Source organism: Mchenga conophoros, linkage group LG16 (assembly GCF_057382185.1).
Source record: "Mchenga conophoros isolate Kocher_MC1m ecotype Shallow Benthic linkage group LG16, M_conophoros_male_GT1.1, whole genome shotgun sequence".
Lineage (NCBI taxonomy): Eukaryota > Metazoa > Chordata > Actinopteri > Cichliformes > Cichlidae > Mchenga > Mchenga conophoros.
In genome coordinates, this window is record NC_140541.1 from 8,946,071 (window position 1) to 8,960,038 (window position 13,968).

The window sequence follows — 13,968 nt, forward strand, 5'->3', positions numbered from 1 at the left end:
CTGCCACAAAGTGCCAGATAACCACAGGGCGGAGCATATTAGAGAGGTGATCATAATTTTTTAGCTCATCATTTTAAAATATTTAAAGAAAATCTGAGCTGGACTGCATGAAGATTTTTATTACTATGGTCACCTGAGGAGCACAAGACCAAAATTTCTCTTTGTCTAATAGTTTAAAGCCAAATACCTGAGAAACTCAACATTTCATCAACCAAAAGTTAGTGTCTTTACTGTGCACAGTGCAGAGCTGTTAACATGGCAGTAAATGTAATTGCTGAGATCTGGGAATAAAAAGTTCAAAGAGGTTAAGAACCCAAGAAATCAGACAGTCAAAAGTGCATATTCACGATTAGCCACACTACGACTGTTTTGAGGCAAAACATCCATCATGAACAGGAGCACTCACAGGTAGATCAAAGATAAAACAGCTGGTCTAAACCAGTGGTGGGCATTTCATTTTTCCAAGGGACCACATGAGATACGGACTGTTCCAGATGGCCGCACTAATTATTTGTTATTATTGGTGTAGCCCTCCACAACAGTCCCTAACTGTGATAACTATTTGAAAAAATTGGCAATAATTTTACTGTATGCCTTTTGCATAAATAAGTTCCTCCAACAGCCAAATTAGTGTAAAACTACTGCTCTCCTTATTGCTTACATTTGACCAAATTTTTATTCTTTTGCCACAAATAATATGCACTGACTGAGTATTTTAGTATGAATGTAAAATCCTGTTTATTTCCATAACCTGTCTAAGAACTTACCCCAGTCTAGAGAAATCCTAGAATAGCCGGAGTGCCCAGTTTCTTGTTGCTGCTTACCTATACAGCTGACGTAACAGAAACGATTTGCCTAGCAACAAAAATGGCTAGTTTATATAGCGTAAGTGTTGTCTTTCAAAATGAAAAAGATAGTGGAAGGGTGAAAGGCTAGCAGGCACATGTGCATACAGCCTACAGCAAAGATGAATTAATGATAAGTATTTCCTATGACCATAAGGATGTGAATGATCAGATTTCTCTGTGTTCCATGTAAACACTAAACCAGGATAAGCTTCATTACTGGGATACGGAGAAGAAGGTGGCTGAGATCAAATCCTTCACCATGTTTACTGTTGTTTATTACTGATAACTGTTGGATCAGCAGACATAATAATTCCTAGATTGAAAGACTTTAAAACTTTCCATAATGTCCTTGAATAAGAGTCCAACTGGCGTCCATGTGGGTGAGTCTCATGGTCCATGACGCAACTACCTAAAATGCCCAAGAAACGCGTCGTCCTTTTAGGTAATACTGTAATTCCAAGTGCTGTTTTTGTTCTTACACGAGTCCACCATCAGAGTTGAGCAGAGCCATTTTTTCCAAGTCCTTCCTGACATCTGGGAAGCCCTCCAGCGCATCCTGAAAGTCGTCCCAGGACAGAGAGAAACACTGGCAGTCGGTCAGTGCTTTCACTGTGGCCAGATGTTTGCCCTTGTTCAGCACACATGTCTCTGTACACACAGAAGGGTCCGTAAGACTGTGGTTAATGAGCAAATAAAATCTCATGACGGGGATGAGATCTGACAATTAATCCTAAATTAAAGCTGAGTTGTCCGAGGGAGGCCTGCTAAGCTTTAAACGTCGCAGAGATCTGCTGCCAAAAAGATTTGGAAGTGTGCACATGTAATGATGGAGAATTAAAGAAGTCAGCCAAATTGGCAAAAAAGGAGAAGATTTAATCACTTTGGTTCAACACTGTTCTTCTAAAACACAAATGGCAACAAAAAAAAAACAAATAATAAATATTCTGCAGAGGAAATAATTTGGAAACTTTTCAAATTAAACACATGACACATGCCTAAAATTGAACCCCTAACCATCACCAGTTATTTTTTTTATTGTTTTGCAAGGCCTGTCTTAGAGCTCATGAATTATTATTAGACACCGGCAGCAACTATATTTGAGTAAATCCAACTCACCTCCAAAGAAGTCTCCATCACACAGTTCCCTTTCATAGGAATCGGTCTCCACAAGGACTTGGCCATGATCGATGAAGAACATGCGGTCGCCCGGGACATTCTGTCGGACGATGATGTCTCCTTCCTGGAAAACCTCGTACTGCAGTTTGAGGAGGACGGTGTTGATAAAGCTTTGATCTCTGTTCTGAAACATCGGCACGTTTCTCAGCAGCCGGCTGCACATCACTGTCACAATTTGCTGAAAAATACACACAAATGAACAAACACAAAGCTTGGTATGACAAATGAAGATAGACGTGAGCTAAGAAACAACAAATCACACTCAGTTCAGGCAAGATTAAAGAATGAATGAAAAACAGATATTTATGTACACTGAGTGAATGTGACCAAGATACACAAAAGCATAACTGTGAATCTGTATGTATGAGGATGACATCTCATATAGATATCAATATGAGATCAACCAAAACAAATCAATCTCAGCCAGTTTGGAGATTAGCAATAACCCCATCTATACCTCTTTGAGTGCTGAGGACACGGTGTCCATGACGTCCTTCTCATCAAACCACTTCCCTCCATAGCGAGCCTGGTAGTAGTTGTTGATGCGAAGCTGCAACTCTGGAGGGAGCTTCATGAAGGCCATGTAGTGCTCCAAACGGCTCATCTGTTGAAGATGGATAGAATATATTACATTAGATTACCATGTATAGATTATATCATAAGTTTTAAATATATTACTTGAACAATTGAATTCAGAATAACGATAAGTGATTACTTGTCAATAAAAGTTCAATCTAACTACAAAAAGTCTAAATTAATCAGGAAAAAATTCATTTAGAAATTACATATGTTGAAAGGAACTCAATATATTTTCACTACTGCTAATTTCTATTATTTCCGATAGAATTCAGGTAGAATTGACAGAAAGTAGAGGAATGACAAAGGTTTGGTGAGCCAGGAACTAAATCATGGCTTTAGTTGCTTAGGGCATCTTAGCCAAGCAGAACGTATATACTGTGCAGTGCTTCCCCCCCGTTTTTAGTCGGTTTAACCTGTTTATTTCTACACTGTACTTGCTGTTTAAGGAGTATAAGTGTCACCCATGAAGACCTTGCTCTTGTACTCCTTGGCCGCTGGGTCAAGGTTGGCGATCATGGCTGTCGCATTGGCCACGAGGACGGTGTACATCAGACATCCGGACACCATGCTGACCATGACGATCCACATTTCAACATAATCTAGAGAACAAAACAAAGACATGCCAGTGCAGTTGAGTGTTCACATCTGAGGGAGAATATAGATCATATTTGCTTTTTAAAGTGGCAGAGAAAGAAAACTTAAACTCCTAACTTGTTGGAGCGTCCATAGAGCCATAAGAGAGAGCAATCATCTGGGAGAGAGCTCGGAAAACACCCCATGAGTACTTAACGATGACCGTGGCATTCTGAAAGGAAAGGTTCAATCATTATTGTCTATTATTTATCATCGTAAGACAGGCTTCTAGGTTAACATTGTTAATTTTTTTTCTCTTTTTCTCATTATTGCATTTTTACAGTCCTTAATTGTCTACATTGAAGACAAAGCGAGAGCTACAAAACATCTCAGTAAGCACTGATGTGTAAAATGAGCTTCACCATCAGGTTTTCTTTGCGGACCCAGCAGTCGTTGGGAAACTCCTCCAGCATAGGCACAAAATACTGGATGCATCCGTTCCAGTGGCACAGCAGGAAAATCATTGTGAAGAGAGACATGATGCGGATGAACAGGCGAACCACCTCCAGGTTTGCATTTGACACCTGTCAGGAAAAGGGTACACGACACTTGGTCAGCGGGTAATACACAGCATTACACTGTACTGATAGAGTGTTTGACCGAGTGGACATCTTTGCAGCAGCAAACAGGGTGTACACTTGTTTTAGGGTCAGCCAGCTCTTTCTACTGTATTAAGGATTCATATTCACTCATATGAATGTTGTTGTTTTGGGGTGTGGAACAGCCATGATTTAGTTATTTATTGGGCAAGCTTGAAGGATCAATTTGACCTTTTTATCGTTCTGGTTTATTAGAACCCAGGTCTTACTTTAATAGTTTTGTTCATTGTTGAAATATACAACATTGCACGATCACTTCAATACAGCGAGGTCAGATGGTACGAGAAACATGAGGAGCTAGGCTGTAAGTGAGCCGGCAGTTTAGTCAGATTATCTTAACCACCTCATTTGTTAGCCCTGTGATGGGTCTGATGACCTAACTAAGGTGTACCTTGCCTCTCACCCTATCACAGCTGGCCCCAACCCTACACAAGTGGAGAGTAAAATATATGTAATGGACTTTATTTGCAAGTAAAATAATGGTAATTGCAAAGGAAGGCTGAGAGAACACGACTGCTGTAAGAAGACAAGCTCAAAGTTGGAGTGGGACGTTGATGTGTGAACTATGAGGAACACGTGGGCTAATGGTTTAATCATTTTCTTGTGCCAATGTACATGTTTGATCATTCAGCTGCTTGTATTTCTAGCTTAATGTGACTTCAGAAAAAAAGATAATGTTTTTTAATAAACTCAAAATATGCTCTAAGGACAGATTTCTTGATCCAAACCTAATTTACCAGTCAGTTAAAAGCACACTACCCACAGATGCCACAAACTGCCACAACGGACAAGAAGCTTAGTGCAACAAGAACACCTCCAAAACGCGAGCGACGTGTTGATAAAACACTACATTAACCCTCAGCCTGCCACTCTACCATGATCTGATTCCTGAACAGAGCCCAGACTTTTGGCTGCACGATCTGTTAGAGATGAGACAGGCAGCTTTCATCAAAAGAGAAAGACAGCTAAAGCACAGCATAAAGTTTCCAGGATTTATGGGAACCCCCAACAAAACACACACTACAAACCATTTATTATTGCAACTAGATAGATAATGCGATAAAAACACCTTGCCAGAGAGATAACAGTGTTGTTCTATATGAAACTGTCATTATATTGACCATTTGTTACATAAACCCATGTTGATTGAGCCCAGTGTTTCTGTATTTACTGTTTACTAAACACCGACAGGCAAATTCACTTAGAAAATAAGCATATTGCCCATCAGTGCACGAGCATGACATTGCTAAGTGTCAGATTTGTCACTAGAGCCCGGTGTCGTAAAGTATCGGCAGCAGGGAGGAGAAAGGCTGATTGAATTTCAGAGGTGAGCTTTGACGACTCTCTGGCATTTAAACTTACTTTCTCCACTTCGTTGAAGAACCGGACCAGCCTGGAGACTCGAGCCAGCCTGATTAAACTGAGGATCCGCACAAACATCAGTATCCTCATCATCTTGTTGGTCTTGGAGGGGTTGTCATCGTTGTGGTAATGTAGTCCCTGACATTGTACATTAAAAATGCTGCAATTAGAATCTTAATCCACCTCATTTGCTCATTTATAACTTTGCTTAAGTGTCAGCAACGCTTTCTTGCTTTTCTAAGTGCTAACATATACAGTAAAGAAGAAGTACAGTGTTGGCTTTTCCTGCCTCTTCCTCTTTATTATTACCGCAAACAGCAGTATGTAGCCAATTGGGAAAGCTGCTATAACGTCTGGAATGAACCATGTCCTCAGGTAGCTGACTCGGATCCGCTTGATATCCAGAATTGCTTCCTGTAAAACAGAACAGAGCAGCAGAGTGAGCAGATAGATGAAGGCGCCGTTCACCATGTGCTACAATCGCATGTATAATTTAACACTCGAACTAAAACAATATTTGGCGAGTTCATCCAAAAGTAAGTGAGTGTGATGTCAGACGAGCTTGGCAGGGTTCTGAAAATGTTACAGAGGCACATGCATCAATATTTCAAGCAGACCAAGAGTAAATCTGGCAAAACCAGATGTGCGGTCGAGAATAAACACAGGAAAAACATCACAGATGGGCCATTAGGAAGACAGAAGTCACGAAACACGAGCCAGCGAAAACAAACAGGACATATTGCGCATAATACTTAATTTGAAATGTTATACTTCTCATTCATCCACAACATCATAATCCCCGTTACAAAATCAAACAGCAGTAGCCGTTTTCGCCCGTGTCCAGGAGCTAAGGGGGATGCCGTTAATCTAGCCTTTCGTGTATCGAGTAGATTACAGATGGTGCAGAGATGGAATGTATGTGCTCGTCTGCACCCGGATTATAGACTTCCAGATTGTGTCTGAAAATAGAATATAGCCACTCTCACCTCTGCGTCCTCGGTTATGATCCCCGTCCGGAAATTCAGTGCCACATCTATTAGGAACAAAGTGTCTGAAAACACGTTAAAGCCTTCCCATGCCAGCCCGCTGTTTCCGTCCAGAAAGGCTATCTCCATGGGAATCCCAATCAGGTTCAGAAATGTGATGACCATCATGATCAAGATGTAGTAACTCCTAGGGGAGGAATGACCACAAAAACATATGTGTGACTTTCCAGTAACTCTTATTTTCCATGTCACAGTGTAGTGGAAAGTCTCACATCATTTGCTAAAAGAACTCATTAGACAGCCGGTAAGGCAAGCCGATTCATGCACACTAAATACTCTGATAATGTAAGTGTACATCTCCTCAGCCAGGGTACGATTGCCAGGCTCAAATAACTCTGCTCTCTGATCTCAATTGTTTCATTCCCTCTCTAATTTCCCTCCATCTGATCATCTTACAGACTAATATTAGCAATCCTGCATATATAATACAAAACCAGCTCTCTGTGAAAACGCGTTCCTTAAAGAAGTCATTTGATAGGTCCGTATTTTTCTTCTAACTCGGTTATTTCTTATAAACCTTGGATCGTTCTTTTAGGTTTCTTGCGTCACTTTAAAATCTACTTGTTTCCTTTTATCCTAAAAATAATGCATCTTATTGTCGGCTTTATTTCTAAGGCTTTCTCTATTGTGATATCAGAAGAAAATCATTCTCATTGCCAATTAATGACTGGATGAATAAATACTGTTTAGCATTTAACACTTTAAAAGTTTAACCTAGAGGACTCAAGAGGAATTCCTCTTCTGTCTCATCCAACAACGGTGTGATTTATGTAATATGGTAAACTTATGGTACTCAGTAAATCTATACGCAGTATCTATATTTGTTTTCATTAATGCACTTATTCTAATGATATTCAAAGGAACAAGTTAATGCATTGCACCTTTGTATTTCCGGTAAATACTCCAAAAACTGAACTATAACATGTATAATTATTCATTAAATGTAAGGGAGAAATTAAGTAATCGGTTAACTATAAAAACTTGCAGAGACAGACCAAAGAAACAGTGGAAGTGATATGCATGACTGACCTCAATCTATCAGATATATTAAATACCTCATGAGGCTGAAAGGGTGAATGACAAAGACTCCACTCTCCAGCTGTCGGATACACTCCTTCTCCACGGCCACCTCGCTGCCGTACACGTACAGGGACTGTCTGTTCAGTTGCGGGAGAAGCAGGGCTCTCCATCCACAGTTGGCTTTGGTGCATGCTACGTTGGGACCTTTCAATTTCTCCATGGCCAACTTTAGTTCCCTGTGATCAGCCGAATGCCATCCTCCCCTCTGCTACTGCTGCTTCTGCCTCTTCTGAGGATGAGTAGAGCCTGACTCTACCAGCTCTGACCTCTCCTATTGGTCACAAGGTAATATTCTAACAAGCCTCCCAACCTCAGGGCTTATTGAAGCTGCGCGGAGCGAGGCGAGTGGATACCCGCCTTTCTGCTCGATCCCTCCCTCCCTCCGCACCCTCTCCGTCTGCCTCTCTCTATTTCTGCCCCACTCCCCCCCCTACACTTCTTTTCTTTTTCACCCAGCTCATCAACTATTCAGTATCTGTGTCTCATCCCCACATAAATCAAGCCGTGTCAAGAGGGCAAGGTCCAGCTCACATTAATACCAAAGACAATGATGGGTGTGTGCCTGTACAGGGGATGGGAAGGGATCGCAATTATTGTCATGTGAAATATACATCTGGCAGCATGTACAGGGACAAGTTCAACCTGGGCCACCTCTAACTGGGGATGTAATTAAACCCTGTACTGTGTTACCTGATACTGTACATATGCATGCAGCTTTGAGCCAGCTCCCATGTTGTTTGTTTGCACATATCACATCAGTAACAGTAAACAAAACAAAGGCTGAAATATTTATTTCCCTGGATGACAAAATGGAAAATTTGGAGATGATTTACCTGGATCTTTTTTGAACTCTGTTGGGTGGGTGGGATTCATTGCAAACTTGTTAGTTTAGCAAACGAAAAATAAAACTGATATTAGAGGTTGTGCCAGCACAGTGGGATTAACTTAGAGACCGTGTCAGTGGGTAAGGTGAATTACTGGCAGCTTAGGCCATGGGATGTGTCTAATAATGTGAGCTACATTTTATGAGATGAAATCTTTTTTAATAACTTTGTACAACTGTCCCTGTGGAGAAGGGTACAGGAAACAATAAAAATGGTCGTGTATAAGAAAATTCTCTCTGTTAGAGTCCAGACTTTGCAGATTTGCAAGGGAAATGCTGTTGACGTGATTGATGTGTGTGTGTGTGTGTGTGTGTGTGTGTGTGTGTGTGTGTGTGTGTGTGTGTGTGTGTGTGTGTGTTAGACCTGTGCCAACCTGTCCAGGTGCACAGTCTCTTTCCCTCAGTGTGTGTCCTAAAATAGGCTTCAGTCCTTTGTGACCTCAAATGTAAAAAAAGACTTTTACGAGATTACTGGATGTCATACTGATGTAGTTTTCACTTTCACTGACATTTTTACCAGTCGGTGGTTGCTGGAGTACTTTTCTATGCTGTGGTGTGCTGGGGGAGCAGCACAGCAAAGAAGGACTCATCCAGGCTGGAGAAACTGATCAGGAGGGCTAGCTCTGTGGTCGGCATGAAGCTGGACACTCTGGTGACAGTGGCAGAGAAAAGGACATTAAAGAAACTGATGGACATTATGAACAATGCTGGGCATCCTCTGCACACGGCCATAAACAATCAGAAGAGTCTGTTCAGTGACAGGTTGCTTCTCCCCAAGACAAGAACTAACAGACTTAAAAACTCCTTTGTCCCACACGCCATCAGACTGTTTAACTCCTCTCTGGAGGGGAGAGGGAGGGGAAACAGGAGGACAAAGGAGGGAACAACTAAGCTGTAGTGCCTCTTCACTTCACTGTACAATACCTTGTGCAATACTTTTTGTAAATAGTCAACAGTGCAATAGACTCAATACTTGAAATGTGCAATTCACTTGTATTTTTATTTTTTATTCCTATTTATTCTATTTATCCCCTTTGTATATTTTATTTATATTTGTCTCTGTATTTATATATGTGTGTGTGTGTGTGTGTGTGTGTGTGTGTGTGTGTGTGTGTGTATATATATATATAACAATTCTGTAACTGTAACTTCGGTCGTTGCTGTGCTTTTTGGAAGTCGAATTTCCCAGAGGAACCCACCCGAGGGATTAATAAAGTTCTATCTTATCTTATGTAAGTGTTAAGCGCTGAATTCAGGCTACATGTCTTCAAATAATAATGCAATGTCTGGCAGAGATCTGGTTGAGTGACGGTGATGTGTAGGTTTGCTTCAGAGGAAATGATTACTGAAACCAAAAACGAATAAATTAATGAAGGCGAGGAAGGAATTTAGTTTTTACGACATTCCAAAAACAACATAAATTGCTTTTCCAGTGATTTTCTATGACTAAGAATGTATTATATTTTTTTCTTGGTGTATTTGGCTATGGTTAATCTAGTAAAGTTAAGTAAAACAATATTAATATAGGATACAAACAATGGATTTAACACATTACACACTCTGTAAGCCATTTACCTCAACTTCCAGTTCTGGCATTAAAACATACACAACACATTCAGGACATCTGTAGTTCAGGAGGTACTTTTGGTTGTTTGCTAATCAGAAACTCGGTTCATTCTTTTTCAAGATACTGAACCTCAGATTGTCCCCGATGCATGCTTCTGATGACTGCATGGTTGTTAGAAAGCCATGACAAAAGCAGCTCAGTGAGTAACCCAACCTGCAGTTTAGTTGCAACTGCCCTTCTTTGTTTTCAGTGTATGTCACAAGTTCTCTGTTTCAAATACTAATCAAACAATAGTAAAATAGGAGGCCTACATTTGTCAGAAGCTGCTGAAAGTTTTCTGCCAACTGGACAACAAGGCATCGGGCGATCAGGACTCAAACTGTGGCTCTCCACCTGTCTTCCATTTGTGAACACCAAAACAGTATTTGGATCAAATTGAGCATAAATTGCAGACAGCATATGCATTTATATATGTGTCATATACACAGTAATACAGTGGAAAGCATAGCAAAGACTGCAGAAAATGGAAGTGCATGTATCACAGCACAGAACAATATGCTTACTTGCTTATTTATCTAGCACACAGCTGGCCCTCAAACTAGAGTAAGTGACTCTGTGCCGCTGCTTACGCATTGCTTTGTTGTGGTGACGCACAATAGACCCAGTAGACATGTTGAAGCACACACATACCTTTCGGTACTGCAGGTCCGAAAATGAACATTTTTCATATTCCAAAACTCCCGAGGCAACATTGTGTATATTGCGCCCACCAGCAGCAACTGCGTCTTACACAACAGAATATCTTACAGAGTTGTGTAGAAAAATAAAATCTGTGCAGTGCTGATGTTAATTTTCTGAGTGTACACGTTCTTGATCATTACTAAAGCGTAGGTTTTATAGGAAGCGTGATGCTGCAACAAATTATTTCTAACTTTTACGATAAAAATATTTTTTAAAAATCTGGTTGCAGCTACTCAAATGTGAACATTTGAAAGTTAAATGTTTGAGTTTGGACTCAATAATCTGCAATCATCCAGCACTGACATATCATTAATAGCACGGTGCAATAGAACTTCATGCTTGGTGATGTCGACCATGTGGATGAACCTGATATCCTGAATCATAAATGTCAGCTGCCCTTTGTACATTTTTTCTAATGTACTAATTCTGTCTGTCTACAAAACAGAAAACAGAAGAACATAATATAATGGGAATTTGAGAACATTTTAGCATTAGCACCTGTAGAAATTAAATGTTATATACCTATGTGGTATGTGACTTTTGTTGCCATGATGCCAGGTCTCTCTTGGAAATGAGATTTTTAATCTCAATGAGATTTTTTTTACCTGGATAAATAAAGGACTAATAAAAATAATAAGAAATGATTAGGTACAGTTTGAAACATTTTCAGATGTATTCTGTACTCTATACCAAGCAGGTTTTCTTTATACTGTCTAAGTAAATGTAAATATATAATGTATTTTTCATATTATCGCTTTCTTTACTTGATGTGTATGTGTATTTTTTTAGTGGAAATATAGGCAGTTATAGTTATATAGTTCATAATTTATTTAGCAACATTTCTCTTGGTGTTACATCTGTAATGTGATATTTGGGTCTTTTATTCAAATATATTGTCCTACATTGTGTAGGACTATATAGATGCCCTACCTATTACAAGAAATACAATTGTTTTGGTTGTTTGGCCAAATTAAACCTTAACTATGAAAAACCTTTAACAATCAAAAGGGGACATTAGTTGGACATAACTATTTGTGATCCCTCTTTTCAGTTCAAACAGAATATTTGAAATAGCCTGACCCAGTGTGGGAATATGACAGATAACTAGCTGGCTAGCTAACTAACAAACTAACTAAAAAAGAAGTCTTAAACTTAGGGTTTCAATTTTAAATGTAAGTTAATGTAAAAAAAAAAAATCAAATTAGCTAATAAAGGTAAACCAATCAATAAATAAGCAACACATAAGTTAATGCTTGAATATTCAGCACTGAGAATAATTTCAGCATGCGTCTAACAAGTTTACCATACATTCACATACCTGTCTGCCTGGTGGTAATACAGTACTACATTTCCCAAAAGTCTCTAACACGGCACATGACATTGTCACGTGACTTTGACAGGCGACCACGTGTTTCCCGCATGTTAGTTCCATATTGAAGGTGAATCGTCGGTGTACTGGCGGCAGTGTCGGCCTCCCCATACAAGTAAGAGAGCGTTACACAATATAGCTTAGCTACGTTAATAACGAGCAGGAGGCTTAACTGCTACGTTACGGCTTGAGTAGGTTTGGGCGAAACGCTTGTATGTTATTAGTTATGTCATCACTGTTAGCCACCGTGAGCTAACTTTGTTAGCTGACAGTAACATTACGCAACAAGGGTTAGATAAAGCTAGTAAACCACAACACTGAGGCAAACAGAGGGTTTGTGGGGTTTTGTTTTGTTTTTGTTGTTGTTGTTTATTTATTTTAAATTATTATGAGCAACTCTGAAGGCTCGGATGCTTCAGAGTCATGTGTTGTGTGTTGCATGTGGTGACTTTGCCGGTTGACCTAATCATAAGTACATAACTACCTTGTCATTGCATCAGTTCAGCGCCCTTCAGCAGCAGCATAAATGTAATGGTAGGACGTTTCATTAGTTGATTAGCAGTTTTATGAAACGTCATAATGAAGCGACACCAAAAAATATAAAATAGTGGCTTACTTTGGCGAATCCTCACACTTTTCTTTTATTTAACTGTATTTTGTATCATTATGAGCTTTTTGGTTGGACCGTGAGTGTTTAGAGTATTTTAGTGGCATTGCTTTCCTCATCCCGTGTTCTAGTCGTCAAATATCAATTTGTCCTTCGTTGAATATTAAAACAAAGCTAAAGCAATTCATGGGATCACAGTCGGTTCACACCTCTTTATTTGACACGTGAAGAAAAATTCCTGTTGCATATTCCAGCATCCCTGTGAAAAGTGTTTGTCAGCTGATAAAGACGTATGTAAATCTAAATGAAGCCTGAGTGAAAATACATGCATGTTACTCAGTGGTTAAAGTTTGCCAGTCCTCATCAGCTCATTTCCTTGTTTCAGTCAGAAGATGTCAGCCCTGTCTGCAGCCAGCGTCGGGACTGCAGCTGTGACTGAGAGCACAGAGCAGAAGAAGCCACTGAAGCCATGCTGCGCATGTCCAGAAACAAAAAAAGTCAGGGATGCTTGGTGAGGAGCTGGCCAGAGAAATTGAAATGGTCTTCTTGTTTTAAGTGAGAATGTTTATTCATCCATCATGTTTGTTTCCACCAGCATCATTGAAAAGGGAGAGGAAAACTGCAGGGACCTTATTGAGGCACACAAAGACTGCATGAGGGCACTTGGATTCAAGGTCTAACTAGTTCTTCTGTGCGTGCTTGTGTGGTAAGTATTGAATAAAACCACTTCAAACAGTCCCAGTGTTTTAATTTTTCTAGAGAACTAGAGTCATTTGTAGCGATTAAATACCACACTAGAACATGTTGCTGTGAGCTTTAATATAAATATAGAATTGCAAGAACTTTGAGTGACACACATTTATCAATATTATTATTCATACTGTTGAAATGAATCTTGCATGTGATGGGTGCACACTGAGTTTCCATGCCACTAGTTGAATGTGCTTTGACAGCCTCAATATATGTTTGAATAGAGTCAGTGTGGCGTGAAAGTGGGCACCTGACCTTTCTGTGAACCATGAAAAAGCCGGACCTTACTGTGGTATCAGCGTTACTTGTTTATACTGGGTTTAACGGCTTTCCCCTTTTGCCAGGGCAGCACTTTTTAGGGCAGCTCAATTTAAATAAAATATCTTCCAGATTTTCACTTGCATACAGCGTCAGGTGTGATGTAGTAGTCATGTGAATTGCTGATTGTGTGCATTTTGGTCTCTTGCAGTGTGCTGCTGTGTGTGGAAGGTGACCCTGGGTATTTGTTTCTTCACTCCCCCCCTGCACTTCTTATTTATACCTTTTGTTGGATTAACTGTGCGAAAACTATTTTTTCAAGTCTGCAAAATCTGAGAAATTCTGATGTGACACTGAATAAAAATCCTATGCAATAAACTTGTTGTGAAGGTTTTTTTTATTAGTCGTGCACTCATCTTAAGGTTTGCATTGAAGATCAGTTCTGCCAAGGGAAACGGTTGCTTGCCACA

The 13,968-nt window shown here is 39.9% G+C and overlaps 2 protein-coding genes across 2 annotated transcripts; one reads left to right on the plus strand and one right to left on the minus strand.

Annotated features, from left to right (window-relative positions):
- Window positions 1–104: 104 nt before the first annotated feature.
- On the minus strand, window positions 105–7,628 carry hcn5 (hyperpolarization activated cyclic nucleotide-gated potassium channel 5). Its single transcript, XM_085249138.1, has 10 exons — window positions 7,299–7,628; window positions 6,184–6,370; window positions 5,507–5,611; window positions 5,198–5,335; window positions 3,599–3,760; window positions 3,315–3,408; window positions 3,075–3,202; window positions 2,482–2,628; window positions 1,965–2,202; window positions 105–1,496 (listed from the first exon to the last, which is right to left on the minus strand). The coding sequence occupies exons 1-10, from the start codon at window positions 7,481–7,483 to the stop codon at window positions 1,324–1,326; spliced, it is 1,557 nt and encodes a 518-aa protein (XP_085105264.1). The 5' UTR covers window positions 7,484–7,628; the 3' UTR covers window positions 105–1,323.
- A 4,247-nt stretch (window positions 7,629–11,875) lies between these two features.
- cox17 (cytochrome c oxidase copper chaperone COX17) lies at window positions 11,876–13,876 on the plus strand. The gene is made up of 4 exons (XM_085249157.1): window positions 11,876–11,998; window positions 12,876–13,001; window positions 13,086–13,196; window positions 13,710–13,876. Exons 2-3 carry the CDS (start codon window positions 12,883–12,885, stop codon window positions 13,168–13,170), a joined length of 204 nt encoding a protein of 67 aa, XP_085105283.1. The 5' UTR covers window positions 11,876–11,998; window positions 12,876–12,882; the 3' UTR covers window positions 13,171–13,196; window positions 13,710–13,876.
- Window positions 13,877–13,968: the final 92 nt, after the last annotated feature.

What these genes read in the sequence shown, in the direction of transcription:
- hcn5 (XM_085249138.1), bottom strand. Translation starts at nt 7,483, where the DNA reads ATGGAGAAATTGAAAGGTCCCAACGTAGCATGCACCAAAGCCAACTGT. An exon ending in TCATAACCGAGGACGCAGAG is followed by an intron (nt 5,612 to 6,183) that starts GTGAGAGTGGCT and finishes TCTGTTTTACAG; the next exon opens with GAAGCAATTCTGGATATCAA. An exon ending in TGATGGAGACTTCTTTGGAG is followed by an intron (nt 1,497 to 1,964) that starts GTGAGTTGGATT and finishes CTGTGTGTACAG; the next exon opens with AGACATGTGTGCTGAACAAG.
- cox17 (XM_085249157.1), top strand. Translation starts at nt 12,883, where the DNA reads ATGTCAGCCCTGTCTGCAGCCAGCGTCGGGACTGCAGCTGTGACTGAG. An exon ending in AAAAAAGTCAGGGATGCTTG is followed by an intron (nt 13,002 to 13,085) that starts GTGAGGAGCTGG and finishes TGTTTCCACCAG; the next exon opens with CATCATTGAAAAGGGAGAGG.